This window comes from Trichomycterus rosablanca, chromosome 27, assembly GCF_030014385.1.
Source record: "Trichomycterus rosablanca isolate fTriRos1 chromosome 27, fTriRos1.hap1, whole genome shotgun sequence".
In the NCBI taxonomy this organism is placed as follows: domain Eukaryota; kingdom Metazoa; phylum Chordata; class Actinopteri; order Siluriformes; family Trichomycteridae; genus Trichomycterus; species Trichomycterus rosablanca.
The window spans coordinates 12,752,108-12,778,886 of NC_086014.1; the positions used below are offsets into that span (position 1 = coordinate 12,752,108).

The window sequence follows — 26,779 nt, forward strand, 5'->3', positions numbered from 1 at the left end:
TAGAGATTGTAGTTAGGGTTTGCTGCCTCTCCTACACTGAAAATAATATCCTAGCTGTAAAGTGGCCAAATTCAGAATATTAAGACCATATCTGGTATATATAATACAGGATTTTCAGTAGGTTGTGTAGGTGCTTGCAGAACAATTAAAGATTTAGAATTTTTCTATATAAAATATACCTAAATAAATATAATAGTAATTAAAGAATTTAACCTATGTGTCAACTTAATTGCTCAACACAAATGTAAGTGTAAAATGTATGCAATGATAAAAATTGGGTGAGTTTTGACTTCATTAAAAGGAAAAAGAAGCATGAACATTCAAAAGTTAAAGGCACATCCTTCTAATGTCTTTCTATGTTGTACATGTATATTTGTATAATATAAGAAATATATTTATAGATGTATAACACGGAATGTTGTTACAGCCAGGATCAGACTATTAGGTATTTTGACTGGACCAAGAGCTATCAACGTGCCTGGAGCTTGTTAGACTGAATAAATGACATTTAAGGCTGTAAGGGACTGTTTTGGAGTAAACCTGGTGTGCATTGGGAACCATGCCAGACTAAAACTCAATCTTGCAGGCAGGGAAAGACTCATCCTGCATGACAACTGTGCTGCTGCTGGCCAAAACCATGATGTTCAGCTCCTGCTGCTTCTCGTGGGTCTGTTGGTACCACTCCCTCATGACCTCTGTGTCATGAGTAGGAATCAACGTCACCTAAAATGGAACAGAGGTATGAAATGATCAACTATGATGTTGGGTTAAGGGTTGAGATAAAATAAGCTATCCTAGGTTTCAAAAAGTCATTCAACTACAAGGGCAAACAGTGTGTAAATATTACTGGCACATTTTTTACCCTGTAACAGTGTCGGTTGTACAACCGTAATAGTAAACATATTTAGCTCTGCTGTGTGGTTATCTGCACTGAATGTTGTTAATCACAGAACGGGATTTGTAAAGACTTGTGCAATGTCCTACCTGAAGATTAGATCCCCATTGTGCTTTTCCCTCCAGCAATGCATCCAGGACCACACGGCTAGGCTCGCCATTGCTAGAGTCATTTCCACTCACTACGTAGTAGGCAGAGCGCACACGTTTAAAGAACTCCTGGTCGACATTTTTAGCACTGCAGTGGTTGGGAATGTAGGCCAGGTCCACATAGATCGGTTGACTGGGGGGAATAGCAGAACTGGATTTTGCGGAGTTTGTACCTGTTGGAGACAAAAGATTTATTCAAATGTAACATAATTCTCAGTGAATGATGAATCATGTGGTGTAAATTTACTACAGGTATATGCAATTGCAACCTTGTCCGTAAATTAACTGAATGTCAATTAATCTAAATTAAGAGTTCTTATTTGCCTAAGTATTTTATTGTACATCAATTTAAGTGGCTGAAAAGTCACCACAGACTGTCATTTTTGGCATTTTATTGACAGTGCATGCTACAAGGAGTTTAGATTTTAAATTGTGTGGCATACTGCAAGTCAAGACTGCCTAATAATAACATTTCTCTTATATTTCTCTTCTGTGCTTGCATAATAATCTTCAGAGTATTAACAAATAACCATAACCGTATATGTGTTAATAGAATTGCCTCCTGTTACACAAAACCTTTAAATTGGCTGTCATAGTGAAATGTTCTTATTTGTAAATGATTATATTCTTAAAAGTGATACAGAGCAATCCCCTAAACAGACTAAAAGATCTGACAGGTAAATATTCACAGCCGAATAAAACATTAAAGCTATGTCAGGACTTCGGATACAGCAGTTACATTGATCTTAAAGCTAAATTATAAGGCTCAAAAGATCAAATCATGTTAACAGAAAAAACAAGTACTATTATATACAAAGGTGATATCAATGTCAGATTCTTTTAAATTTTTTGCTGAAATAAATAAAATGATGTTTTATGAAATGTGTTGTTTACTCACATTCCCTTTATGTAAGAGGTAGTTACTTTCTCACAGTGCTGTATCAGCATATTATTGGACTCTGACAAGCGATTTTGTTGATCTAATTGGAATTTTAGGTTTCCAGTTAGGTTGCCTTTGAGGTTTGATCCATTACCCTGCAAATGCATAATAGGTCTATTTGCAATTACCCTATACAATAGCCTATGTATTTCCATTAAACCAACAACAAAATGTGTATTATGTTGCCCTTTTGAAAGGCAAATATCTGTACAGGTCTTACATGCAAATCAGATTTTTGCTTTGTGCAGTTTACAGTTTTTTATGTGAGTGCCGGTAAACACATACCTGATATACTTTTAATCCCATTGACAAGTCCCTTGCCAGTGTTGTGACTTGACCTGGACAGATCATCATCTAAGTCCTTTTTCTTTAGAGATGTGGTACGAGGAGAGGGGTCTTTCGATGGGGACCTTTTGCGAATAGCACCTGGTTTCCTGGCAGGTGACCTTGACTTACTTGATTTACGCAGAGCTTTGGTTTTTGGATCTCTTTTTAAAGGTTTGTCAGTAAGACTGGAAAGAGCCTCTGGGTCTACCATGCACACATCAGGATGAGGTGGGTAAGGGGCTGGATCCATCATAGGTGTAGGAAATGGGTCATGAGTCTTCTCTGACCTGGATGCGTGTTTTCCTCCGTAGACACCAGATGATTTATCCACAGGCAGATAATCTGCATCCTCATCAGATTCAGCATTCCCTTCTGCTGTGATAGACGGACACTCCTCAGTTCCTGGTGGAACATCAGAATCGGTCTGCGAAGGCAGGGATTCGCTGACAGATGTTGGGGGTGTGTCCTCTCCAGCTAGCCCGATGCCTGTGGCCATCACTCGAGAGTGGTGCTGTGATTCACTGTCCTCCCGATGAGAACCATGCTGAGGCTGGTAAAGGGATCTTATTTTACACGATGGCTGCTGCTGATCTACGTCCTGGCTTCTTTGTTCTTCATCTTCCTCATCACTGGAAAGCTGTCGTAGGCTTGGGTTGATGAATGATGGAGAAGTGTCTCCCTTTCTGTGTTTGTACTCAGAGGATGAGTAACCTGCAGAAGGCGAAGAAGAGTGGGCACCCATATATGTATCTGGAGGATAATCTGAGTGATCAAGCTTGCTTGACTCTTCTCTGTAGTAGGAAGATGGGAAGGACTGATCTGCAGATGTTAGAGAAAGAGGACGGGGTGGGTGCTCAGGCTCTGTTTCCTCCTCTTCCTCATACTCATCCTCATGACGATAGTGAGGCGGTGAATCCCCTGGGTAGATGCCTCTTTGCTTCTGCATCTCCCATTCAAATGGATTCCTAACTTTGCAGGATTCAAACTGCTCACTTCCCATTTCAGATTTTGATAGGCTTGATGTTACCTTGGTGTCTCCACCAAAAGCCTCAGACGCTGCCATGCTGATCTCTGCAGGGCCATTTAAAGTGTCTGGTTTTGTTATATGTGGCATTGAAGAAGTATACGTGAGGACATTTGGAAGGGCATCTACTTTATCAGTAAAAGAAAATGGATCTCTTTTGTCTGACTGCGTTGGAAATGACTTTTCAAACATGTAACCCTCCTCCTCCTCCTCCTCACTACTTTCTGTTTCTTCATAATATTGTTTTGCAGCCAGGTCAGCACGAGGTGACAACGAAGAAACAAACAGATCTTTCTTTATTGAGTCTTTCTCAGCAGACTGGGATGGAAGATTGTAAGGCCCAGTAGCAGCATATTCACCCTGCAGTCCTGTCTCCTTCTCCCACTCTGGCTTGTAAAAGCAGGCACCCTGGAAGCCTTTGTCCAAGGCACCACTTGCAAAAAGTTCTTCTATTTTCTCATCTGGGGTTACTGAGTGAGAAGGGAACGGTTTGATCTCCTCAAAAGGTGACAGTGGTAAAAACCTTGCTAAGCTAGACGTAGACTCTGCTGTGGTGGTGGCAGGAGTCAGCTTCTCTGACACCTCTAAGTACTCATCTTTGACCAGCCCACCAGAACTGGAGAATGGAGAATCCATAACAGGAGAGTGCTCATCTTTAAAGGGTGAATACTCGTAACCCACACTGGCAGGCATCTCTAGTTCTTCTCCAAACTGGCGGCTGGTAGAGAGGGAGGCAGATGCAGAGGAGGAAGAAGAGGAATATGCAAGAGCTGATGAAGTTGCATAATTAAAACCTGGTGAAACAGTGTCTTCGGGTTTTTTTGCTAAGATGTCTGGTGTTTTTTGCTTTTCTGACTCATTATCTTTGTCACTGTGATGTTTGTCCTCACTTGATTTTTTGGAGAAGGAAGAATGAATGTCACTATCATCTTTTTCAGTAAACTGACTCAGTGGAACAGGTTTGTTCTCCTTATCATAGGAAGATGCATATTCAGAGGAATATTCTGCCATGTGACTTCCAGAGAGAAGTGATGAGACCTGAAATGGTTCCTCTGCATTGCTGGAGCTTGTACTGTGATCAAATAAAGTTGGTGTTGTAGGTTTGTCAGATTTGACAGGATATAGGTTTTGTCCTTGTAATGAGTCCTTTCTTTCTTTCTCTAATTCAGAAGGCACTTTGCTGATGGCACCACATGTTGGGCTTAATTCTTTCTTAAAACTGTCTTTGGCATCCTTCTCTATGGCACTGCCGCTGACATATCTTTCATAAACATCTCTATCATCGCTATCAGTATCTTCATCTTCTTCTTCCTCTTCTTCCTCGTCCTCCTCCCCACGTGCTAACATCTTGTCTTCAGCAGTTGATTTGATCACATCTTTGAAAGACTGAGCTGGCAAAGAACTTGGACTTTTTGCAGAATAGCCAGCATCGTATAGATCATCATTTGTCGGTGTAGCACTGATTCCTGACTTTTCATCAACTGTAAACTTATCGAATGTAACAGAAAATGGGTCTCTTTCAGGTGAGAAAGAACACACAGCTTCTGGTTTAGTTTTTTCTGTAATGTTTATGTGGTATGCTGCCTCGCTTGTTGCTTTTGTTTCACTGCATGTTGAGGAGATCTCCTTTAGATGAGATTGCTTAAAATCCGATACATTTGAAGCCTCTGTAAAGCTGTATGCTGAGTCTTTTTTCTCAGTTTCCTTCAGAATGCCATCACTATCAAATTTATCAAATTTACCAAAGTCTTTTGGTAGGTTTGGAGAATATGACTCCACCGAACTTGATTTACTATCATACACATCAGAATAGGTAAAACTCTTCCCTACGTAAGGTGTATCTTGTCTTAGTTCTCGTACATTATCTTCCTTCAGATCCTTTTCACTCTTAGGGAAAGAGTACAAGTTAAAGTGTACGCTTTTGTCGCCATTCTTGGGGGACACGGTTAAGTCATCTCTGTCTGGGAATGACATATCTTTTCTGCTTTGACCAGCCGACACTGAATCTAACTTGTCCTGAGCCTCTTTTACGCTTGAGTAAGTGCAGTCTGTATCTTCTTTTTCTGTTTCCTCTTCAGAGCTGGGTATCTGGAATTTGTTTTCTTTATCCGATTGGATGGTATCTTTTTTATTCGAGTCCTCTTTCTCTTTTCTGAAAATTAAATCTGGTTGTCCTGACTGTGGCTCATAGGTGTCATCTTCATCAAGAAAGGTACACTCTCGCTCTTCTTTGTATTTGGTCTTACTACAGGTCTTAAACTCATCCTTGCTATACAAATATTCTTTTTGTTGTTCTTGCACTTCTTCCTCTTCTTCTTCCTCATCTTCCTCGTCATCTTCTACTTCTTCTTCTTCACCTGAATCATCAAATGTCGCCTTTGTGCTTGAGAAACCCACTTCAAATGGATCACATTCATTCTCCATTATTTTTACTGAGCTTGTCTTTTTGGTATCGTCACTTGATACATCTGTTTTACCCTTTGTTGACATTTGAACACCATGTATTTCCTTGTCTGTTTTCTCATCCTTCTCCATAAATAAAGACTTTGGTGCCTTTTCTTCAGTAGGGGAATAACCAACACTAGTAGGGCATGACTGTGTAGGTGAAGCCATTCTTACGGTGCTATCATCTTCACTTATACACCTCTCTTCCAGTTCTAAAGCTGGATATCCCTCTGGTGTGCCGACGAAACAGGGTGCAGAGGGTAGATGTTTCCCAGCGAGGTCTGCTTTGAGCTCATCTTGAAGAGGAGAAGCCACTTTTTCATCCTTTTCCTGTGGGGCAGTATGTATTCCAGGTGAAGAAGCAGGGACAACTGAGGAGCATTTATTAGGATCTTGTGTTTGTTCTTGCACTGTGGCAAATGCATAGGCTTCATGGAGTTTTCCAAGAGGCATGTCAACATTGGGAGTCTGGTCTTCATCCTCTTCCTCGTCGTCGTCATCATCATCATGTGGGAGAGTGGCTGGCTTTGCAGCAGTTTCCATCTCTGGAACAATGGGTTGGTACTCTTCTGATGGTGGTGACTTAAAGCATTTGTCTTCTTCTAAAGATGATGTTGGAGAGATTGTACCCGCTGAGTGCAAGTACTCCTTTCCTTCTGTTCGGTTGGATAATGGAATACCATTTACATTGTCCAGAAGCAAGGAGCTTTTTCCTAGTTCCTCAGTGGGTGGTGCTGTCACAGATGCAATCGACTGGTCTTCAGTAACAGAAGTTGCAAAAGAGGATAATTTATCATACTCAGTAATGGAAGTGGCTGAGGATACGTGTTCCTCCTCTGCCAGTGGTGCTGCAAAGATATTACTGGCATATGTTGATAAAGCTGGCTCTTGACCCACATTACTTATCTTTGCTGTTAAATCAGATGCAACAGATATGGTTGGGGGGTTTATCTCTTTTATGCCATGGACAGGCTGATCAGGGACGGAAACATCATCATAGCAAAGATGAGAGATCTTGTCCTCTGTGTCTTCATGGATCTCTTCATCTGAAAGGGTCTGTTCAGTTTCTGAATATACAGGAATGGTTTCATCTTGGATGAAAGAGATGTTCTCATTGGCACCGGCAGGTTTAGTGTCAGTTCGCTTGGCTTCCCAGTCCTTGCCAAGTTTTTCTGTTTTGGCCTCCTCAGGTTTGTATTTGAGCTCCTCCACATGAAGTACGTCCTCTGCTTCTTCCAGCTCAGCTTTTTCTATAACGTCCTCCTCCTCCTCGCTGTCACTCTTTTTGTGTTTCTTTTCTAAATCCTGTTCTTTTTGCATCAAGTCCTGCCTCTTTTCATCGTCTGCCTTTTCCATGACTTCTGAAATTGGGGCCGCTTTGGTGTCTATCTTGTATTCTTCTTCATAGTCCTCTTCTGTAGCTGCACCCTCATCCTCAAACTTGTCCTTTGTCTTTGTAAGTGATTCATTTATCATTTCTTCATACAGATGCTTTTCCTCATGTGGAGATTCAGTCTCAGCATCAGTGGTGGTTATTCCTTCGTCTGGAGATTCAGTGTGTGGGAGTTTTGTATCAGGAAGAGCTGATTCAGGATTCAGGAGCACTTTGTTCTCTTGGGCATTACTGAGTTCTTCTTCTCTCAATGCTTCGAAATCTTTGGTAAGATCCTCTGGGGATGAGACAAGGGATCTGTCATTCTCCTCTTTCTCTTTTGATACTTGTTGTGCAGCAGGCCTGTTCTCCTGCTCTTTAATTGCTTTAGTTTTTTCTGCCTTGGGTTTTGATTGAACCTTTACTTTGCTAAGTGTCTTTTTAACCTCTGGCGTGAAGGGTTTTAGGTCAGGTTTGGTGATTTTCCGTAATTCAGGCTTACTTGATTCTTCCTTTATTTTAGCAGATTCTTGCTTTTTAACTTCTTTCTTTTCTTTCTTAATCTGTTTCTTTTCCTTATCTTTTTTTTCCTCCATTTTGGTTGTCTTGAAATGTTTCTTGGGAGATTTCTCTCTTACCAGCTTCTTTTTCTCCTGCTTTGCTGTGTCAGTTGTCTCTGCATTTGATTTTAATTGTTTAGGAGTTTTAACACTCTCCTGCACTTTTTTTTTCTTCTCGATTTTGTTTTCTTTCACTAGGTTGCTTTTTGCCTCAATATCCTCATTTGTTTCCTTTTTGCTGGCTTTAGTTGTGACCTGCATTTTAGGCAAAGATTTAAGGCTTTCCTTGCTATCGGTCCTTGGCTTAAGTTTGGTTTGTTTAATTACTGGTGCTCCAGCTGCTATGTCTTTTTGAGTGGCAACTGGATAACGCAAAAAGTCAAGATGCCTTAGCTTTTCCAGACCCTCTAAAATTTTATTTTGTGGTGCATTTCCAGGAAAAAGTACCCTCACTATCCTTTCAGTTGGGCTGGCAGGCACCCAGACAACTAGGGCTGTAACTGATGTGAGGTATGGAACTGATATTTCTGCCTCCTTTCCATTGCTCAAGGTGATTCCAGTCTTAGCCTTACTGTTCCCTGCCCATTTCTGCATGAAGAATTGCATTTCCTTACTGTCTTTGACCGGGTTTAAAATGTACATGTCTAACTTTCCAACACCCAGCTTGTGAAAAAGTGAGACCGGCTCGATTGTGTTGCTGACGACTCTGTGCAGAGGTTCAGGCTTGATTCCCAATTTGCTGAGGTACTGCAAGGTGAGAGAAGCTTCCTCAATGCTTCTTTTAACTTTCAGGGTTGGCTCCAATAGCTTCAGTTTCTCTGGAACATTGAAAAAAACCACACCGAGCTCAGGTGAAATCAGGTTTTTCTTCCATTCTCCATAGCCGTTTGAACCCTGGGAGTGTTCTTCCTCCTGCTCTGCGATTTTTCTTCGCAGCAGTGCGTTTATTCCAGGCAGGTTATCAGCTCCAATGTGGGTTAGGATCACAGAATCGATCCGATCCAGATGTCGCACCAGTTTCCAGAAGCAAGACTTTTGCTCTGAGCCGCCATCAATCAAAATGTTGAAGCCGTTGACTGCAAACAGGGCGGAGTCACCTCTGCCTCCTGGAAAAATATAGCAGCATGGTTTGGACAACTTCAGAAACCCCCCTGAACTGGGTGGCTCCAGCGACTCAAAGGGAGAAGGAATGTCCACTGTCTCTGAGACGTTATCTGTGTACTCAGTCACGCCCTCCATGTCTTGCAGCAGAGGGTCAGGTTTGAGTCTGTAGTGCAGTGGGTGCTGCTCCTGGTCGAGCCCTAGGGAGCTACAGACCCCCTCTGTACAACCCACAGACACACCCGGTCACCTGGACCTGACTGGCTTAGGTGTTTTTTTATCTGATAAAAAAGCACAAATGTAACATCAATTACAAACTGTTACAATTTTAACACATTTGTAATAATCTGTGCATTTTTATTTTAAAGGGATGTATAATAAAAAGTCTTAATTCCGTTTCGCATTACGAGACTTAAAAATGATGCCATTGGCCCTGGTCAATAGTCCAAGAGAGCACCTTTGTCACTGCTCCATGAATGGTAATTATGGCAGTCCTTTTTCCCTCATTTACTGATTAAGATGACAACAGCCAATTTTGGTTTCTGTGAAGTCCGGAAACACAGCAGTTATCTATCCCTTAAAGGCCATTTATCTGTTCAATGTTGTCGAATGGGGTGCTGTTGAAAAGACTTCATGTATCTTCAATAAAGTCTATGCTGGTCATAACCGTACCTGATTGCTATGTGCCATGCAATAGGTGAGAACAATCGAAGTTACGTGGTTTCAGCAAACATGCTTACCCTTTGATGTGATGATGTCTAAGGAATTCTTTCGACCAAATGTGCCACTTTTAGGCAGAATGTCACCACCTTCACTGCTTTGACCACTTAGGATCAATAACTTGTGCTTGGCTAGGTCGCAGAGCAGCGTTCTGATCTGACTGAAAGAAGAACTCGCATGTATTAGGCATTATGAGTTAAGTATTTTAGCAAGACTAGCAGTTTGTTTTTATTAATGACCATTACCTTTGAGTGAAATTGTGCACTGATGGATTCACTAATACAGCTGTCTCAAGGCCATCACTCTTGTATTGCTGACGTTGTTGTCCTGCAAAATATGAAAATACCTAAATTCCATTTATAAAGTTTTTTTTCTTTGTTTAGGAAGCAAACATTAAGCTAAACTTGCCACGTCCAGCAAACTGTTCAGCTTATGTAAGCAGTGGCTGCTGTAAATGGTTATAAAAAGCACTCTTGTAAGCTTGAACAGTAAAATATTAGAAATCCAAAGAAGGACTATAAACATATACCTAATTACCACATATATTTTTGTAATTAGAAAAAGCTCATACAAATTGCAAGACCGGCGCTCCCAGAAAAAAAAATCAACATTACAAAGGTCTTGTAAGCAAATCCATTGGCTGTTGCCATGGGGATAATGAGCTAGCGGTTGACGCCAGCCACGATACACTGACCCAGTCTTGGAGCTGTGCGACGCATTGCAGCATTTCTAAGAGAGGGAGTAAAAACAGCCCTCACGTCTAATGCATATCACAACACAGCATGGCAGCATAACAGAAGCCTCATGCCGTGATGGCCAGGTGGAACATCATGCTATTTTATCATGCTATATTAAGTCTCTCTTCAGCTGTGTTACAGAATCTGTTCTGAGCTACAGAAACATAACAGCTCATTCCATAGGTGAGGGGCGTGAGTACTGCTCGTTGCAGTCCGGGAGGAGTGAGAGTGAGCTTTACTCTCCTCCATTACACTACTCCCACATGCTTAGTAAACCTGTGTGTGATGTGCTTGTAAAGGCTCGCATGATTAGCATTTTATGCTGGGTAATGTTGTTATGATCTGTTTCTGCACTTCTGAAAAATAGTAGAGACTCTTCTTGTCAAGGAGTTAATTGTGTAATGTAAATAAAATTGTGTAGAACTTGCTTGCATTCTGTAAGGTAAATTCAGGACCTGACTGTCATGACTGTTAAATATTTTGACTGCCTGGCCAATGGACGATGCCAGAATAGACACACCACTAATAAAGCAGACACTAGTTAATAGCAACTTTGCTGGTAAATTTTGTGGAATTAAGGCAATGACAGGTCTGAAAATACTTACTAAAGTCATATTCTTGTTAAGAGTCTGACCAAAGTACATGCTGCAGGTCAGATATTGTCAAACTGATGGTCAAACTGTTTGATGATGTCTAGGTGGCTGTTACAGTAAGGAAAGGAAGTGTGATACTTTAGGCAGGGTATTTCTTTCCTTTTATTACTAGAATTGCAACATTGCATGTTTATTAGAAGAAACTGGCAAAACATGAACATAGCAGTCAATTCACGGCTATGTTTACTGTTTACATTTTAAAAACTCACTTAAACATCGTATTTTATTTTTCTCTCTGTGATAAACGTCAAATGTATCATGTATACAGAAGCACTCTGCCAGTATGACCTTGAAATGGGCTTTCAGAGTTAAAACCGAGATGGATAACGGTATGAAGTGATTTGAAAGAAAACAACGTCCCTGTTGACCTGGCTCACTTAAACAGACAGAGGCCTGAAGCCACCAATGTCACCTTCAACAGAACAGAACCCGATAACACAATATACAGCACAAGAGCTGAATAAAAGGAGGATTGTGCACAAAGACAGTATTTTACACAGTATGTTATAAAGGCTCTGTGTGTTATTTATTTATGCACACTATTGAGATCTACTCTGTCGACCTAAAATCCAGTCTGCTAAAATTAAATGAAATGAAAGCTTATGACATACATAGTCATACACGGTACAGCTTGCGGTGAAATGCTTTGATAACTGTCTGGTCGCATGAGCAATAAGTTGCTTGACATGCTATGATGTCTCTGTCTTTGGAGGATTAGCAGTTTTTCAAAACAGCCCAAAACAGATCCTCAAAAATGCACTGTTGGATCTGCTGCTGACATACACTGTATTTAGTACAGCATGGTTATCTTTATCAAATCATTAAATGATGTAAATGTCTGTAATTGTCTGATTTTCTTCCATGTGTTTAGGTCGAGGTACATTTCATTAAAATTTCAAACCATGTCAGCTTTTTTGACTCCTATTATCCGAAAAACATGAACATCCACTTTGGTTGCACCCGAAAGCTGTGAAGAACGCAGTATGTGATTTTAGACAAGCTACAACTGTTGGGTCATTCAGCAAGGCCCTTAACCCCTAATCGTTTTGCTTGTATCCTGGCCTAATGGTAAAACACTTTGAATCCAAACATTTGCCAAATCTGTTAATGTATCATTTATCCAGCACTTTATAGAGGCATCACTAATCAATGAATAAAAATAATGCATCACTTACAGGTACATCATTATGTTACAGCACAGTGGCAGCAAATGTTATGTTGAGAGTATAAAAAACTATACTTTGAATGATACTTTCGAGACAGTAGTATAAAAACTGCTAACAATTAACACTTTGAGTGCTGTGTTGATATGCTTGTCCATGCTCGGTCAGTAAACATCACACAAGGTCATGGCATGAAATATGACAATAGATTGGCTTGGCTTATAATTCAAATTGAATATGAGAACAATTCAGCATGTCAGCCTTGTACACAGATATTAAACATGGAATTTGTGCATCTGTAATCTGTGTCAGGGAAAAAATGCTATTTTAAAAGAATCAGTATTATACTGTATATTAGTGAACATAGGAAATATGCTGGTATAATACAACAACAGATTCAGCTGTACCACCTTGCATTTAAATAGTCACCATATCATAAAATAGGGACATCCTGCTGAAATTAAAGATTGAGAATGTGTGAAACTGTCTGACTGTTAGGCAGTGGGACTCTCAGAGCTGAGGTTCTACTAAAAAAGGGTGTGGTCTTAGAAATTCTAAACATTAGACAGGAGGATAGTTGCATTTGCAAGTCCCTTAATGGAACAAGCATTAAAGTTGCATTAAACTAAATGCTTTCTTGTAATAGTACATTATGATATTGCTCTTTTATATCAGTTCATCCATTTCCAGTTCATCACCGCACCCAAACCACAGCAATGAGAGAAAATGTGAAAGAAATGAAAAAGTAAATGAGGGGAAATGAGAGAGGTGTTCTGTCCCAGTTTCACAGTGATCAAATGTCATTGATTTATTTAGCAGTGCCAGCTTCTGTCTGTAATCTTGTTAATGCTCCTAATAGCACTCGTCACCAGTAAACATCTGACCATTACTTGTAAACCAAACTCTTAATGTCTTACAAGTCTCTGTAAGGCCTGTTTTTAAGTGTGGGTGATGCTGGGAGCAGGACTAAAGTAAAACTGGAATTTAGGGGTATTAACTCTGTTAACATAAGTATGTAGACACCCATTTTAAGCCACACTAAATGCTAACAGGTGCCTGAACATAAGCGTACAACCCTGTAATCCCCATACACTGGCAGCAGCATCGGTTGCACTAAAGACCTCAGTGACTCAGCTTCATTATGTTGCCTGTCCTCGACCCATTCCATATCTCATTTTTATTTATACGGGTTAGTGGAGAAGCAGAGTGACGAGCATATTTATTCAGTTGCATGAGGAGCATTAGTTAAGAACCATAATAACCCTGGAAAGAACCCCAATCCATAACCCCCCTCCCCCACAGGCACTTGACTGGCCGATAGCACAGCTGGGGATTCGAACCCTGGATCCCCGCAGTAGTGGGCTACTGCAATTTAATGCTCAAGTCAGGTGCTGCTCCACCTGAGCACCCTGCAATGTAGTTAAAAAAAGCAAAACGTATTAGAAAAATAAATGTTCAAAATAAAAATTGGGGGAGCATAACACTGCCATAGAGAGATGCTGTTAGATTTATGCATTAGGACTCTGGAGGAGGTGTGAATGTAATGAGATATGTGTCAGTATATGTATTGGGGCATAGTGTAGCACAGCATTTTTAATAAAGTAGGTTAGTCATCCATCTTTCCTAGCTGAGTTAAACCAGAATGCACTTCTTGAGAGGTTGTTATGTAATATAGACATATAGTTTTATCAGCAGTGAGGTTAAAATGCATCCATTAAACTATCTATCCATATAGGTTACAGCCTTTAAAAAGATTTGGCCTCACCCTGTACATGATTGTATTCCTTGTATCACTCTGTAGCAATTACACACTTTGCTGAGGTGTCAAAGTAAAAGCATCTGTTTGTCAGACTGTGTTAACACTCAATTAACATTTAAGGGGGCATTTAGTTGGCCTCAGGTTATTAGCAGAGTCAGTGATACAGTAGACTATTATTTCATAATCAGAATACACCAATTGAGAGTAATCTTGCAGAATTGCACAGATTTTATTAGCAGTAAATATGTAATGCATCCAATAGCATGAGACATACATTCATAAACATGCTTTAGATTTCAGCCCTACTGTATTTATATACTTTGTGCAGCACATTCTTTTGTACCATTTGTTTATAATGCTGATGAGAACGCTGTTGTATGAAATTGGAGTTTATCGCCGAACAAGTATAAGGTGTTCAATTAAGAGAAAAAATGCTAACAGCTGCAGTGTTTTTAATTAGGGCTCAGTTCAACAGAGCACAAAGTGGCTACCCATCCATCATGGTCCGCCGAGCTGAACCAGAACAGGTGATCAGTAACACAGTGATTTTTAGTGCTCTAATTCCCAATTCTGGCAATTTTCCTTCTCATGAATTATCCCTCCATTCTCCTTTCTGAGCATTTAAGGCATATTTGAGTGGTGTGACTGGCATCTTATTTTCAGACTATCTACATTGCAGTTGATACTTTTCATAACCCTGACCTGAATAAAACCTCTCTAACCCTCTAATTTGATTCTCACATTTTTCGAAGAGATAAGGCTTTTATTAGAGTGAAGAATACTTTCAATACAGTATTGTGTAGTGTGTCAAACTGAAAACAGCACAAGTGATTTAACACATTACAAAAATGTCAGTTTGGTCATATAAAATGTATACCACATTCACCACATATTCAGTGGCACTGCCGGTAAATGCAGCATGGTAACATGGGTCAGCATTTGATGTTCTCACCATACATAAATTTAAATTGCCCCTAGGTGTGAATGAGTGAGTAAAAATATGAGCGTGTGGTACCATTTGATTGCACTTTGTCCAGACCTGTGCCCAGCCATACAAATCCTCTTTTGACTGAATGGGTACAAATTCCCATAGACATACTTCACAGTCCTGTGAGAAGCCTTCCTCGGAAGAGTGGCTGATGTTATAGCTGAAAAATCACATAAAGGTCACTCTATTTTAATACTATTTTTGTATACCAAGCTCATGGTCAGGTGTTTAAATGATTTTGGCCATACAGTGTATGTTTGAGTAGGCTGGTTTGAATCTCATTCTGATGTGAGAGCAGCTGGACGATGATGTGTAGTTGGTGTTAAATCCAGAATAACGAAGTGGCTCAGAGGAACAATGTTTAACATAACATAATAGTTCAGAGAAGATGTGATTCAAGAAAAAAAGCTTTATGGATTAAGCAGTTTGTCCTTTAAAATGTATTCAAAATGAAATGTAGGGAAACCATACAACCTTCACGCTGTTCAGTGAGGTCAATACATGAAAAAATTGTTTACAACCATATTCGGGTTATTAAAATAATATGGAATTAATCAAACACGTCTGCATATCCATAAACCGTACAAAGAAATAAACATTTATACATGCAACACATATCAGTTCTCTTCCAGACTCCACAGGCATTTTAGACATCAGATTAAGATCCGCCAGTCTGAAATCCCGCACCGTCACTATGGCAACCGATTTGACATTTCTCATTCCGTGACCGTTCACCTGTAAGCGACTACATAGCCTCCAAAATCATCAATAAATAAACAACCCACACAAATAAATAATGTTCAACAACACAGAACCGGCGCAGTCTCCAGTCAGGTGTGAACTGCTGCTGAAACCACCAGTATTATATAATCAGACTGAACCCAAATCAATCACTGTTTGCTCAGTCACGCAGCTTATTAAATAAAATATAAATATTTTTTACTAGCTGAAGAGTAAACAGGGTGGGACTTACCGCTGATGCTCAAGTGCGTGTGCGTGTGTCGGAGCGCGTTCACAGATACATGAGCGCGCATGGCACAGGGAACGTGAATGGGCGGGGCTTGCGAGAGTGGATGCTTTTCCTTTTACAGAAGCTACACTAAAATAACTGAATTTAATATAAATAATATTAAATGTTGTTTTTTTACATCTCATTCTGTTGATTTTATGTATTCACTCATTGTCTGCTTTTGCCAGCACGTAATTCTGGTCAGGGTCGCGGTGGGTGCGATTCACTGGGCGAAAGGCATAATACACCATGGATAGCCACCCACAAATCCAGCCACATGTACACACTTGTTGGCGTGAGTGCACAATATAATTTCGGGTATAATTACACTGAATTTATTGAAATAAGATGTTAAGTGTATTATATGCTGTTCTGCATCAGTGTTTACTTGTATAATAATATTAAATAGTTCATGACACATTAATATTTCACATGCATGCCCCCTGGTCCAGCATCTTGGTTGTAGAATATATGGTGTAGAACAATGTAGCCACCCAGAATGATAAATAAAATGCATTAGAGCAGTGAATATGAACATGGAACAAATACTTCCCATCTCTGCTCACTTCGTTGGGTTTGGGGGGAGATATGGAAGACATGTAATTCTAACGTTTCCAGGGCGTCACTTTTCCTGTGACAGAAATTGACTTTGGTGCTTTGATTTAGTCGGATGGCTTTGTGTGAAACAGTCAATAAAGTCACAGATTGATTTAAGATGGAGGAGCAGATGGCTTCGTGTTTATGCAGATCAAGCACTTCTTCAAATGTCTATGAGTACTTTAGGCTCCAGTCCTTTTAACTACTTTGTTTCCTGTATCCTCTTTTTATAATGTGTAATCATATCCTAAAGCCCTGTTGGCGAAACCTTATACCGCTTATCGATTGACTTGTGTGAGTGGGAAAGCACTGAAGACCTGGTGCAGACACAGTTCTGATCAGTAGTTTACTTGTTTTCCAAGCAAAACCTTAATAGATTTTCACTGACATAATAGATGTAAGGACCTGGACATATACTATATATAGCTATACTGAGACCTGTCGTTCACCAAGTACCTGCCAAGCTAATGTAATTATATTGGTCATTATACTGGTACTGTATTGACTGAAGAAGGACTAGGGAGGGGGAATTGGATTGTAATGCATCCCATGTCTAGCAGCTGCAGGGTGGGACTGTCTGAATCTGAACCAGTAACCAGACTCCATCTATGTTATTCTTTTACCACAATTCCCACAGACACATCAGTGGGCCATCCGATTGCATTTATGATGAATACTTCCATTCGGTTCTGCTGGGGAAGTTTGCGATTATTTTAAATGCTAATCGTCACAGATCCTGCTATATTGGATAAAAAAAACCAAAAATATTTAAATATAGCATGGACAAAAATAATTATTGTGAGATTTGCAACAACTTGCATCTGTCAGATCACACCAAAATGGAATTATTATGGGATTATAAATACCATTCAGTCAAACCCCAGACAAATGTTTGAACAGCGGTCTGGCTGCCACACCCTTGCTCTCAGACATGCTGCATCCCTGCCCTAAATTATTTCCAACTAGGTCATCATTTAATCACAATAAGCACTGAATCTGGACATATTAGCTTCATTACACTCAGATTTAATCCTAATAATTCATGTATTATTTATATTTTACATTATTTAAAATGTATTGTGATCTGGTGCTTAAAACACACATTTACTTGGTACTTATATTTTTGGCATCCTCTGTGCTCTGTACTTGACCTTGACAATCAGTTCAGCAGTCTTCTTAGTTATCTAGTTTTATTGAGCAGTATGAGCTCAGGTTTCAGCATGCATAGCTGGTGCGCTGCGTGATCGATGGCAGTCTGGTGACATCATGGCTTAGTACCGATGCTCTGTGCCCATGTGCCAGCAGCACGAATAGAAAGGACTGGAATCAATTTCTCTTTATGAATTATTGATAAGCTTTTAACACACAGGTACACCCCCCCAGATCTCTGATCTTAGGCGGATGTCGGCTTCATGGCTACACATATGTACCTCTGAGACTGACTAAGATTTTGGCCTTCCTGTTAATGCTAAACTTAAGTAAGGTGACATGTTTACAGAGCTGCAGTGTAGTACACATATTCATCTGTGCGATGCCTGTAAGTTGTTTATCTATACCTTTAATGTCCTGGAAGTTCATATCTGTAATAAGTGAGTTGCAAACAAGACCACAGCTGAAGACGGTATTATTTATTTGTAATGGATTGGCACCCTGTCCTGTTTCCATATAACTATGAAGCTGTTATAAAAATAAACGAATGTATTTGATTTATATTTTAATGAATCATCAATATAAAATCAGATAAGAAATGAAAATTTATTTTTAACACAATTTTTATTATGTTCATTTTTTGTCAGCACTTAGACTTCCAGTTTCTGTTCTTTTCTCAGTACAAGAAAATGTGACATATGTTACAGATATGCTGCAGGATACAGTTTAAAAACACACTGCACTGATCCTTTAACTACTGAACTTCACTTAGAGCTGCTCAGGTGATTCCTGAATGTACATTGCTGTAGGTCAGCAAAAACAACTAAGCCTGGTCAGTAGTGGCAGCAATGTCATGAGTGTTAATGAGTGTTACAGTCAGCAATGGTGGCAGCCATTAAGCTGTGATAGGGGGATGTGGGAATGTAATTAAGTAAACAGCAGCATGGTTGGCTGAGCCTGTATTGGCCATTCCATCCTTTAGTACAATCTCAGAGAGGGTAATGAGATGTGGATGGTCACCGGAGGCCTGGTCGTAAACTCACAAGCCAAATTTATTGCAGTTCTTATAGCCTATATTCAATGATCAGTAAATACACAAATTTGCCGGGAAGAACAAAAATAAGAAGATCAGATTGAAATCCCAAACAGCATAGTATTACAATGTAGGTAGACACCTAAGAGCAGGCTCAGTCTGTTAGGATGTAATAGCAAGCCCCTGACATGGTCAGAGGGCCTCTGTGTGGTGCTCATTTTTGAAATCTCTTTTGGTTCTGTGCATGTTTAAAAGCTGTGTTGACAATTGCAGGTCTCTTCCAGAACCAGAGTCTGACTGGACTAAGAGAAAACAGTTTCTGAGTCCAGGATACTGATCTCTGTTCCACCTAAAATCTGGGGTTTGTTCAACTGTCCCAAGTGAGCTTGGGTGTGTACTGCGCTTTAAATAAATGTGATCTGCTCCAGAGGTCTGGAATGAAGTAGTGTGACTGGTGTGGAACGTGATGCAGTGACAGACAAAAAAAGAGCAACTTGATGTATGATTTTGTAAACAGTGCAAGGAATACGGAACTACCAAAAATGCATTTAACAAAAATAACAACACCATAAGAAATATTGAATTCATTATTTTTGTATTTAAGTGAGCAGAATTAACTACAAGACTTTATACTCTGTAACTATTAGTAGTCTGTAATAGTCTTAGTAAGCTATCTTCCTGATGTTTGGGAGGTTCCTTCTCATTATTCCTATAAATAAGAGGACAGACTTCTAAGTGCTCTTAATGCCCACTGGCAACTAGCCATGTGTGCCAGGCAGTGGCTTAATCTGCCACAGGTTGAGATTAAATTTACTGTGTCCTTACTTCACTTCCATACCATAACGCATTAGTACAACTCCCATCTAACAAAAACATACAGAAGGTGGAGTGGCTGCTTTAAATTGCTTTTGTGTTTTGTGAAGTAGTAAGTGAATATGTATGTGTGTTGCCCTGCAATTAATTAGCGTCTATTCTAGGGTGAATTTGACCCCAGACCCACCGTGACTAGGATAAAGCGATTGTGCCTGCAGGCTATCTTCAACTATAGTGAGACTGATAGATAGATGATAGATAGATGATCGTGAGACTGTGAGGGAAGGGAGCAAAGCAATGAGAATAAAAAATTGGGCTGGTGTTAAGGGTGGCTTCTTCTTTGTGCTGGGCAGCCAAACCCTTTTTATTTATCTATGTATTTAAATGTAAAGAGCTATGGAGGAGTTAGGGAGGTTGGTGCGAGGATTTATCACAGAGAGAAGAAGGGGATCATGGTAAATATATAGGCAGTCAGTTGCGATGTTGGTGGAGTTTTAGCCGTGTGCTTTTCTGTCAAACCAAAGTTGTCATAACACTGAAAATGAATATGTTCATAATTAAATGAATTAATCAAAGGCATTATTAAAGCACCACACTGGCTTAATCTGGATAAAAATATTCTGTTGTATCAACAGATGGCACAGCAGCACCGCTGGCAGAATGGATGGTGCACAGCAACATCTAGCACATAAAACCAGGCAAATATTTAAAGATTTTAGAAAGAAATTTTAAACAAAAATCATAAATATGGCAGCATATTGGTCAGGTTTAAATTCAGGATCTGAAAAAAAAATCTTGAAAGAAACAAACCATGTTTTTCCGTTTGTCGGCAACCATGATGACTGTGCATTCTACCAAGTCTGATTAGTATTCTGGGCACAGCAGCAGGAAAGCATCCAGGCCTTACCGAGCATGCTCAGAGCTCTTGTTTCATTATCCTTATCCAGCTGAGACACAGAGGGTGATTTTTCTAAAATGTGGAGCAGAGAATTACTTCAGTCTATGCTCAAAGGTGTAACAAGGGAAGTAAACCTATAAGAAGTGTAAAAGGAGGGCTGTAAAATTTGGCAGCGTGCCTTTAAAATGTGATTTTCTCTGGTTTACTTTAACCTCCCCAGTGTTTGCGGCTGGTGTGGGATGAAACGTCACCCTGACCCAAAAAAAAAGGGCTAAGTGAAAAATAAGCGGAGAAACAAATAAATCTGCAAAATGTTTTCTTTTTTGCATGAGCATTTATTACAAGAGTAAGAATTCATGAATAAGCATTGAGTAACAGACTACCAGGTCTAGTCTGCTGTTCCTCATGTGGTGAATAGATATTAGGTTAAAGGGTGTTGGAGTATTTCTTTAACTTAGTAATGAAGTCATTACAATCTCTTACTTTTCCTCTACATTCTCTTCCCTGTAGACTCATGCTAAAATATCATCCTGCCAACCTGCATGTGTGATGTATTTATTACTTAAGATTGACAGCATCAAACCTGGCTGCCAAATCATGGTTTAATAGACTCCGTCTTTCCACTTTCCTTTACAATTCTGTCAGTTACTGAAGCATGCAGGCCTGGAAAAATGTTTCTGTGTGGAAAAAGTGAACATTTAGAATAATTTACTAACTGGTCCTAATTATGACTAATAATTCTCTCAGTTTGATGATCTACTGTGCTGTTGCATGTTTTTCTTAAGGCAATTAGTTAAAGGTCAATGATTTTTTATTGCAATTACTACAATTCTGGCAGAAAAAAACACATTTGCGTAACATTCTTCTAATTAGAATTAGACCAGATTCTCAAGCTTATGAATCATGACTCTTGCTTAGATGTTTTTATAGCTGTCTGTCTTGTGCTCAGCATGGTCACTTAAATAAAACTGTAAAATGTGTAACAAGTGAGGTATATTATAGTCAAGGAAGATTTTCTTTAACCCTGAAATGTTGTCATTAGTCATTTAGACGACACGTTTGGAGTCTGCAATTTAGTTTTTTTCTACTGAATTTATTATTTATTTTTTCATTTCATTTTCAGTAGCATCTTTATCCTGGTCAGGGTCACACTGAGCGCGAAGCAGGAATACCCTGGACCAAATTCACAAGGACATCACATGCTTACTGATTTCAAGGCGTAATACTAAATATGTAAAAGCACTTTTCAAACCGGATTATGATTAGCAGGATTTTTAAAAGCAAATATCTAAATAAATGTAAATAAATCTAAATCTAAGTAAATGCATACCTGAGAAGGGTCACAAATTCCTGAGCTCGTCTGCCAGCCAGTATGGGTACTTTACAGTTTGATTATCAGTGATGCCTTAGACACCCAAGGCTAAGTTAAGTTTCGCCTTGCCAGCACCTGTTACTTTGTCTTGTAACATTCAACCCCAGTTTTTAAAAATGGAGCAAATGTCTTTGCCTGTTTTGAAAGCTCTGTGCAAAACTTGTATATTTACAGATTGTGAACTGTTGTGTGATTGGTGGTTTATCTAGTGGTTTGAACTTGACAGTGAAAAAAAATAGAACAAAATATTTTCCACAAAAAAAAAAAAAAGGCAAAGTAAATGAAGACATTGGACAAACATTAATTTTTCATACTTATGTACTGCATATTGAGTGCCCACATGATTGACATTAACATAATTAATAGGCAACTTCAGGTTTAGGGTTCTTTGGGTTTTAAATACTACAAAAGACAACTGAGAGAGCCCATGAAGAAAGCCCAAATCCAACAGTACAATAATATAAAGGCGACTGTGATTGATTTCTGCTCCAACACAGACTCTGCTAGTCATTTATGGAGCTTCTCACAAGCCTCACTTAACACACAGAGGGGAAAAGACACATGCACACCATGCACTGGTGTTGTAATGCTGCACTGGGAAAATAGTAAACCTAGATTTATAGTTTTCTCCCCTATAGCTTCATATGTGCTGATGGTTGCAGTGTTCAGTATTGCATTATTCACTAGTGCAGCGTCAGCCGTCTGTGCCCACTCAATAACTGGGTTAAAATCACATGGTGACAGGTTATGCTATATATAGCACAGCTACAAAAAGAATGAATATGAATGAGAAGTATATTTAGGGCAGATATTTAACCATACAGTATATCATAGCCTTGCCTTCGTTCAGTCCAAATAACATTTGTCCTTATTTACAAAGATTCACATAAACCTTAATTCAGCCATACGTTTACTATAAAGGCAAGACACGCTGATCAGGAAGCTAATTAGTGTAGGGCATTTCGTTTTAGTACTACATGTTAACACAATTATACCAAATTGGCTGGCATTTTTGCACAGCTGGTAGAGTGGGTGCCACACAGCAACATGGGTCCAATCCTCTTTTCCGGTCACTGTCTGTGAGGAGTCTTACACGTGTTCTCCATGTCTGCGTGGGCTCTTCCTGACCACTCCAATTTTCTTTAACCTTCAAAAACATGCAAAAGATGACTGGCTGCCCAATATTGTCCCAGGAATGTGTTTGTTGCCCTGTGGTTCCTGCCTCGTGTCCAGTGTTTTTAAGTAACACCTGACCCATCACAACTTCCATCAGAATAAAATGTTTAGCGAAAATGAATGAATAAGGGTCGTTTTAATAAATGATTTAATAGTTAATTGTTTAAATAAATAAACAGCCTGTAACTTTACCTATATGCCAAGTCACGTTCTATGTTCTTCCTTTAAAGCATTCCACTACTCATAGTGACAGATTTTTCACTTTTAACGAGAAGTGTGCTGAAAGTTTGGTCTCGAAGAGCTGTAGCTAATGGTCCAAGTCACAGACAGTCATGCTGATTGCTTGTGAGTGGAGTCCTGTGTGAAAAACATAACAGCACATGGACCTGACCTAGGAAACTAATACATAGAAGTGTTTATTTGCAACATTATGTTGTTTGTTGTAAGATGTTCTGTGCAGGAGACACAGTATTGATGCAGAAGACAGATTTAGAAAAAAAGCATAGATGGTGGGTGGCTTATGACAGAGCCAAAAAAAAACTCTTAATATTGGGTCAGTATGTGATTTTACCTGTCCTATTCCATGCAGACTTTGTGCGTGCTTCCATGATAGCTCTGACTGAATCAATCTGCATTTGTAACCATCTGTTAAAATGAGTAAACTCACCCTGTTTGGTCTGTTGTTTCACGTTGCGGAGCTGATAATCAGTTGTGATTCCTCCAGTCACGATAAGCAGATATTACCCGCTGTTACAGATACACTGACCAGCATAGAGCTGCTCCTCTGAGCCCACTGCAGCACGAGCATCTCACGCTGCTGTCTCTATGGCAACAATACCTCTGTCATTACCATGACAACAACATCCATAATCTGACATAGCAGTGTGAGGGCAGAGCCAACCACACAGGACCAACAGAAGCCATCTTGGCCAAAAAAAGAGATGCTCTGATTGGCTGTTTGACTGTATGGTTATTTGACGTTGCCAAACAAAACAGAATACATTTATAGTCAGATCTTAATACTGCTGTACTACATACTATGTGATGAACTATTCTGACATATTGGGACACAGTACGATAGTATAGATGACACGTAGTAGTTAATAATGTATAATGATTAGGCTACTGGGGCAACGGTGAGATTAGGCTACTGGGGCAGCGGTGAGATTAGGCTACTGGGGCAGCGGTGAGTAGCACTGTAGGCCTTGGGTTTGATTCCCATGTTGAGTGGTTCAGGTCCTTTCTGTGTGGAGTTGGTTTCCTCTCTGGTTTCCTCTCACAAATCAGGTTAAAATTTCCCTGGGTGTGTGTGTGTGTGCCCTGTGATGGCCTGGTGAACTTCTGCCCAGTGAATCAGACCCACTGTGACCCTGAACAGGATAAACAGTAGTAAAACAGACAATAAATGAAGGATTGGGCTACTGGCTTACAAAATGTACAAAATAAAATAAAAAAAAAGATAACATATACTGTGCAAAAAAAGTTTCAGCTGGTGAACAGATTATATTTAGAAATAAACTTATTTTTTATTTTTCAGGAACATGGGACATGGAATATATCTTTTCTTTGTACTTTTGTCAGTTAAATAAAGATCTGTGACAATAACAAATCATATATTCTTGTTTTATTGCATTTTAACTAAATTATCTTTTCTGGAAACGAGTTTTATATTTTTATGTAAAATAAAAATAAATGTTAATCAAATATGTTTATCTTATTTATTCTACTTATTATTTTGTTTAAATGACTATTATGATTATGAATTTGAGTTGAGTTTAGTACTTGTTTGAAACAATATTCGTTTCGTGTAATTCCAGGAGTAAATGTGGGACTTCAGATACTCCAGAAGCTGAAGCACCTTGTCTGGAGGTGACGGGGTAATCAGCACTGCTAACTTTTTGCAGGTGCAGAAGAGAGGAAATGTAATGCTCTCATGCCCCCTGCAGGTCAGTTCATACTACAAGTCTACAAATGTACACCTGCTTTGTCTGGGTGGGGGGATGGTAAAATACGGTGTGTTGGAGTCATGCCTCCCCACCCCCCATGCTGGCCGAGGAGGGCTGAGACCATCACACGCCCCCTGTGAAACACGTGGAGGAACAGATTAGCGGTGGTGGGCTGTGCCACCCGGAGCGCCCGGTATTAATCTAATATTGACCGTCTTGCTCCAGCTTCTCCAGCCATTTACAGATGTTTCACCACTCATGAAAGAACAGTGTTTAAATCTACGTGAATTTATTAGCAACCAATTAGTGTTTTAACACCACATTGAAAGTATCTGCAGGCTCTAGCTGGGCTGAAGTCTTGTGATGGACTGGCGCCCTGTCCAGGGTTTTCCGGGCTTGCCACGAACCTGACCAGGATAAAGCAGATTAAGAAAATGAAATTATTATATTAAATATAATAATTTATTATAATACATTATAATTAAAATACATCTCTTAACTATTTCAATGAGAATTTAAATGAGTTTTATTTTTACCATTACTACATTATTGCATTCTTCAAGCAAGGCTTTATAGGGTATGAATCCAAATGTTTAGCTTATGATTTTCCACAGTGTGATCAATAATTGAAGAAAATATGAGCAGAGGAATATAATAATGCAGATGCTGGTGGTCGTTATTTTGTTTGCATGGTTTGGTCACTGCACAATAGTACAGTTATTTACTTGATTAACATAAGAGGAAATTTCCATTCTTACAAGAGTTGTTTTTTCCTGGATGAAAGGAAACTTAAAGAACAGAAAAGCCTGTTATGTCGAGTTGATATTTTCTTTATTTGCAGCGCCGTGTGTGAATCGATCTGCTCGACTCATTAAAACAATTGTTCAAAAGGAACCGATTCACAGGTGAATCACATCGTACAAAACACAAGGAAGGTGATGGATAATAAATGCGCACTGATGTTTTTGATTCTGCTAGTCTATAAATTTTATAGTTTCCTCATTATTCATATCTTTATCTAGTCATTTTATATGCTTATATATTTATTTATCCCGGATTGAATCATTATTGCATGTAGTTTAATGGAAGAGCTCCGCCTGTGCGCTGCCTCTTTAAGTGAAATCAGTGGAGGCATTAACACACCCCATCATATGCCGGGGGAAAGAGGGCAACCCAAAGCACATTAATTACATTATTTTATCATCCGGTTTAAGAAATCGAAAAAGACAACGCTTTGCCTAGGATAAGGGAATATCATCATTCAGGTAACAGTCTATTAATTAAAATAACCTTTATCATGAACGCCATACATTGGGTCATTTTGCGCAAAGGTTGTGGTGACATATGCGCTTTGATGCGAGGACATTATCATCTACTGCGTAATATTTTAATCATATGCTAATTAATAAAGACATCATTTTGTTTTCACATTTGGAAAAAGAGTTACATTATGGTTACACACACATACAGTGTATCACAAAAGTGAGTACACCCCTCACATTTCTGCAGATATTTAAGTATATCTTTTCATGGGACAACACTGACAAAATGACACTTTGACACAATGAAAAGTAGTCTGTGTGCAGCTTATATAACAGTGTCAATTTATTCTTCCCTCAAAATAACTCAATATACAGCCATTAATGTCTAAACCACCGGCAACAAAAGTGAGTACACCCCTTAGTGAAAGTTCCTGAAGTGTCAATATTTTGTGTGGCCACCATTATTTCCCAGAACTGCCTTAACTCTCCTGGGCATGGAGTTTACCAGAGCTTCACAGGTTGCCACTGGAATGCTTTTCCACTCCTCCATGACGACATCACGGAGCTGGCGGATATTTGAGACTTTGCACTCCTCCACCTTCCGCTTGAGGATGCCCCAAAGATGTTCTATTGGGTTTAGGTCTGGAGACATGCTTGGCCAGTCCATCACCTTTACCCTCAGCCTCTTCAA

General features: G+C 39.5%; 2 protein-coding genes across 2 annotated transcripts; both read right to left on the reverse strand.

The window, feature by feature from the left end:
• Nucleotides 1-401: 401 nt before the first annotated feature.
• On the reverse strand, nt 402-8,966 carry map1aa (microtubule-associated protein 1Aa). Its single transcript, XM_062989529.1, has 3 exons — nt 2,270-8,966; nt 985-1,217; nt 402-723 (listed from the first exon to the last, which is right to left on the reverse strand). The coding sequence occupies exons 1-3, from the start codon at nt 8,949-8,951 to the stop codon at nt 568-570; spliced, it is 7,071 nt and encodes a 2,356-aa protein (XP_062845599.1). The 5' UTR covers nt 8,952-8,966; the 3' UTR covers nt 402-567.
• Nucleotides 8,967-8,980: 14 nt separating this feature from the next.
• On the reverse strand, nt 8,981-23,688 carry LOC134303878 (electromotor neuron-associated protein 1-like). Its single transcript, XM_062989332.1, has 5 exons — nt 23,625-23,688; nt 20,342-20,404; nt 9,779-9,860; nt 9,554-9,693; nt 8,981-9,094 (listed from the first exon to the last, which is right to left on the reverse strand). Exons 1-5 carry the CDS (start codon nt 23,686-23,688, stop codon nt 9,060-9,062), a joined length of 384 nt encoding a protein of 127 aa, XP_062845402.1. The 3' UTR covers nt 8,981-9,059.
• Between the last annotated feature and the right edge of the window lie 3,091 nt (nt 23,689-26,779).

Coding starts and splice junctions, on each gene's coding strand:
- map1aa (XM_062989529.1), bottom strand. CDS start 8,951: ATGGAGGGCGTGACTGAGTACACAGATAACGTCTCAGAGACAGTGGAC. Junction 1,218..2,269: donor TGGGATTAAAAGTATATCAG/GTATGTGTTTAC, acceptor TGTCTCCAACAG/GTACAAACTCCGCAAAATCC. Junction 724..984: donor AATGGGGATCTAATCTTCAG/GTAGGACATTGC, acceptor GTTCCATTTTAG/GTGACGTTGATTCCTACTCA.
- LOC134303878 (XM_062989332.1), bottom strand. CDS start 23,688: ATGCTCGTGCTGCAGTGGGCTCAGAGGAGCAGCTCTATGCTGGTCAGT. Junction 20,405..23,624: donor CAGTGTATCTGTAACAGCGG/GTAATATCTGCT, acceptor TCCACATTTTAG/AAAAATCACCCTCTGTGTCT. Junction 9,694..9,778: donor GTGCACAATTTCACTCAAAG/GTAATGGTCATT, acceptor TTCTTCTTTCAG/TCAGATCAGAACGCTGCTCT.